The 2366-nt window shown below is 36.8% G+C and overlaps 1 protein-coding gene across 1 annotated transcript; it reads right to left on the bottom strand.

Moving 5' to 3' along the window:
* Nucleotides 1–345: 345 nt before the first annotated feature.
* LOC107709330 (uncharacterized) lies at nucleotides 346–1927 on the bottom strand. The gene is made up of 5 exons (XM_016513779.1): nucleotides 1699–1927; nucleotides 1503–1594; nucleotides 1156–1266; nucleotides 772–1039; nucleotides 346–629 (listed from the first exon to the last, which is right to left on the bottom strand). The coding sequence occupies exons 1-5, from the start codon at nucleotides 1813–1815 to the stop codon at nucleotides 414–416; spliced, it is 804 nt and encodes a 267-aa protein (XP_016369265.1). The 5' UTR covers nucleotides 1816–1927; the 3' UTR covers nucleotides 346–413.
* Nucleotides 1928–2366: the final 439 nt, after the last annotated feature.

Here is a 2366-nt window from a genome sequence, read left to right as displayed (position 1 = left end):
GCTGACATGATGGTATGTCTGCAGTCTGTGGAGAGTGGTTTTGGCATTGTTTAGATGTTAGAATGAGAATGTTGCTTGTTACTGTTGCTCATTTATTAAATATGTCAGTATTATAATTGTTATTGCACTTCTTCGCACTGAAATGTCTAATTTAGGCTGTTCACCCACTTTTTGGTTTTACATTTTGTAGTTCAACAGAATTCTACTTGGGCACTGCATGACCCTTGGCTGGCCTTGTGCAGTAAAGGTTTTATATGAGGACTTGATGTTCACTGTGATTATGGTCAATAAAAATCTTATCCAATAACTCCATTTTATTTATTTTGATTAAATGACATCTGCTGGTAAAATAAAAATGGTATAATTGTTAGAAAATAAACTAAAAAGCAGCAAAAATTCATGCAACAAGATATCTAATTTTCAGCAAGCAAATTTTCTACATATTGAACTGTACTCAAAAAAATGTCCATGCCATTGGACTCAGAGGGTTGTAGAGGATTAATATGTTCTCTCAGCTGCTCCACTTGTTCAGGAGTTAGAGGGCTGTCAAACTGTGGAACATTCACCACAGCTTGTGGATCCACAACATACCCACTGTCCTCCCAGTTGATGTAAGGAATGGTCATCTCCTGAAATTAAACAAACAGGGAAAGATTCACTGTGTTATTCCAAACAATTATATTAATAATAGTTGATTTAATTATTACAATCATTGTGGTTTGTAACATTTGGATTAAAAAAAAAAAATTTTCTGTGCAACTGCTTCAGTACCTCTGGGTTGGCAATGGGATGTTCCATCTGACCAGCCCCCCACAGTTGGTTTGGTGAGAGGTTTTGCTCTGTTCTCAATGGGTGGTTGTCCCATCCCTCACGGAACAAACTGAGATTGGCTTGCAGTCGGGGCAAAAATACGTAATGGCAGCACAACAGGTGAAGACTGCTGCTCAAATCTAGCATGTCCTGTTCCTCTAGTGTGTGCAAGATTTGGTAAAACACACTGGTGACTCCCATCCAGAGATCACGCCACAGCCTCTCAACTCTTAATTAAAAAAAACAAATTACAAACAACAAATTACATTATTACATTACAAGTCTTTCAAGTAGTAATTCAAGGTCTATTAGACATTTAAATTATCTTAGATGAATCTATCTTGCCTCTGATTGTGCACACTTTTGCCTGCTATAAAGCAGTTGCTGTCTGGCCCACGTACAGAAAACATCAGACGAGCCACTCCAACATTCTCTCCTCCCTGATCAGCTCGCACTCTAAACAATAAAATATATTTATTTATTGCCAAACACCCTAGTTGTTTGGAATTTAAAATATAAAATGAAGAGTTTTTTTTTTTTTATCTCATTAAAAGAATATTAATAAAATGTAATTAATATTATGTCAAACTTAATGTATTAAACTTACAATGTTTTTGACTTACTAGTGTATGGGAAATAAATTAAAATATATATATATATTATTTGATTGTAAAAGAAAAAATTAGTTTTACTTCAGTGGGTATCCAAATTCCTCAACAGCCTGACTGAAGAAAAGTAGGGTTGTGTCAGATCGGTTGTTGTCTGCAGCTCTCAGGTACATTATCTATACAAATGACAGAAGCACTTTAAGCACCTATATCCAGTATGTACTGTACTTTTAGATCGAAAGTGTGGTTGAAATAGCTTTGGCTGTGTATGCTTTCTCACCTTGCGTGAAAAACCATCAATTCCTGCAAAGATCACTATATTGTACCTGTAGAAAAACATAATGCTTTTGAATTGTAAACTCTTGTATAATGTTATAAATATCATTAAAACAGACATTCAAGTCTATTGAGCATATTCCATTTACTGTTATGAGAATACTCAGGTTACCTGATAAGCTTATGATTTGTGTCTATATGTACTAAGTACTTTGGGCATGGCACTGAGTATGTTCGTCTGATGACACATCCCAACTGAGTCATTCTTGTGAGAATCCCAAGACTATCCACTCGGTGCATTGCTGCTTTTACTCTGTTCCACTGCAGTCGATGACCTTGCGCCTTCAGTGTTCCTTTAATCAATCTGTAGCCTGCATGTGGCATTCTTTCTTTGATTTGGGAAACAAGTCCATCAAGTTCTGCATCAGTGCAGGTACTATACAGTCCCCTAACTGATAGATTGTTTTCAGCCATTCTCCTAAAGAGTGTAGCCCGGGAAACACCCAGCAAATGTGAAATAGTTATTACAGGGAGTCCAATCTCCAGAAGATAGGCAATGTGATCTGTAGGCACTACAATCCTTGGACGCCCACTTGCACTTTGTCCTTCCACCTGAACAACTGAATGTGAAATTTGTGAGCGTCTGTGATTCTGGATTGCATTATGTAGTTC

This window comes from Sinocyclocheilus rhinocerous, unplaced genomic scaffold, assembly GCF_001515625.1.
Source record: "Sinocyclocheilus rhinocerous isolate Xijiao unplaced genomic scaffold, SAMN03320098_v1.1 scaffold13220, whole genome shotgun sequence".
Taxonomy (NCBI): Eukaryota; Metazoa; Chordata; class Actinopteri; order Cypriniformes; family Cyprinidae; genus Sinocyclocheilus; species Sinocyclocheilus rhinocerous.
This window is presented reverse-complemented; position numbering and strand designations above follow the sequence as displayed.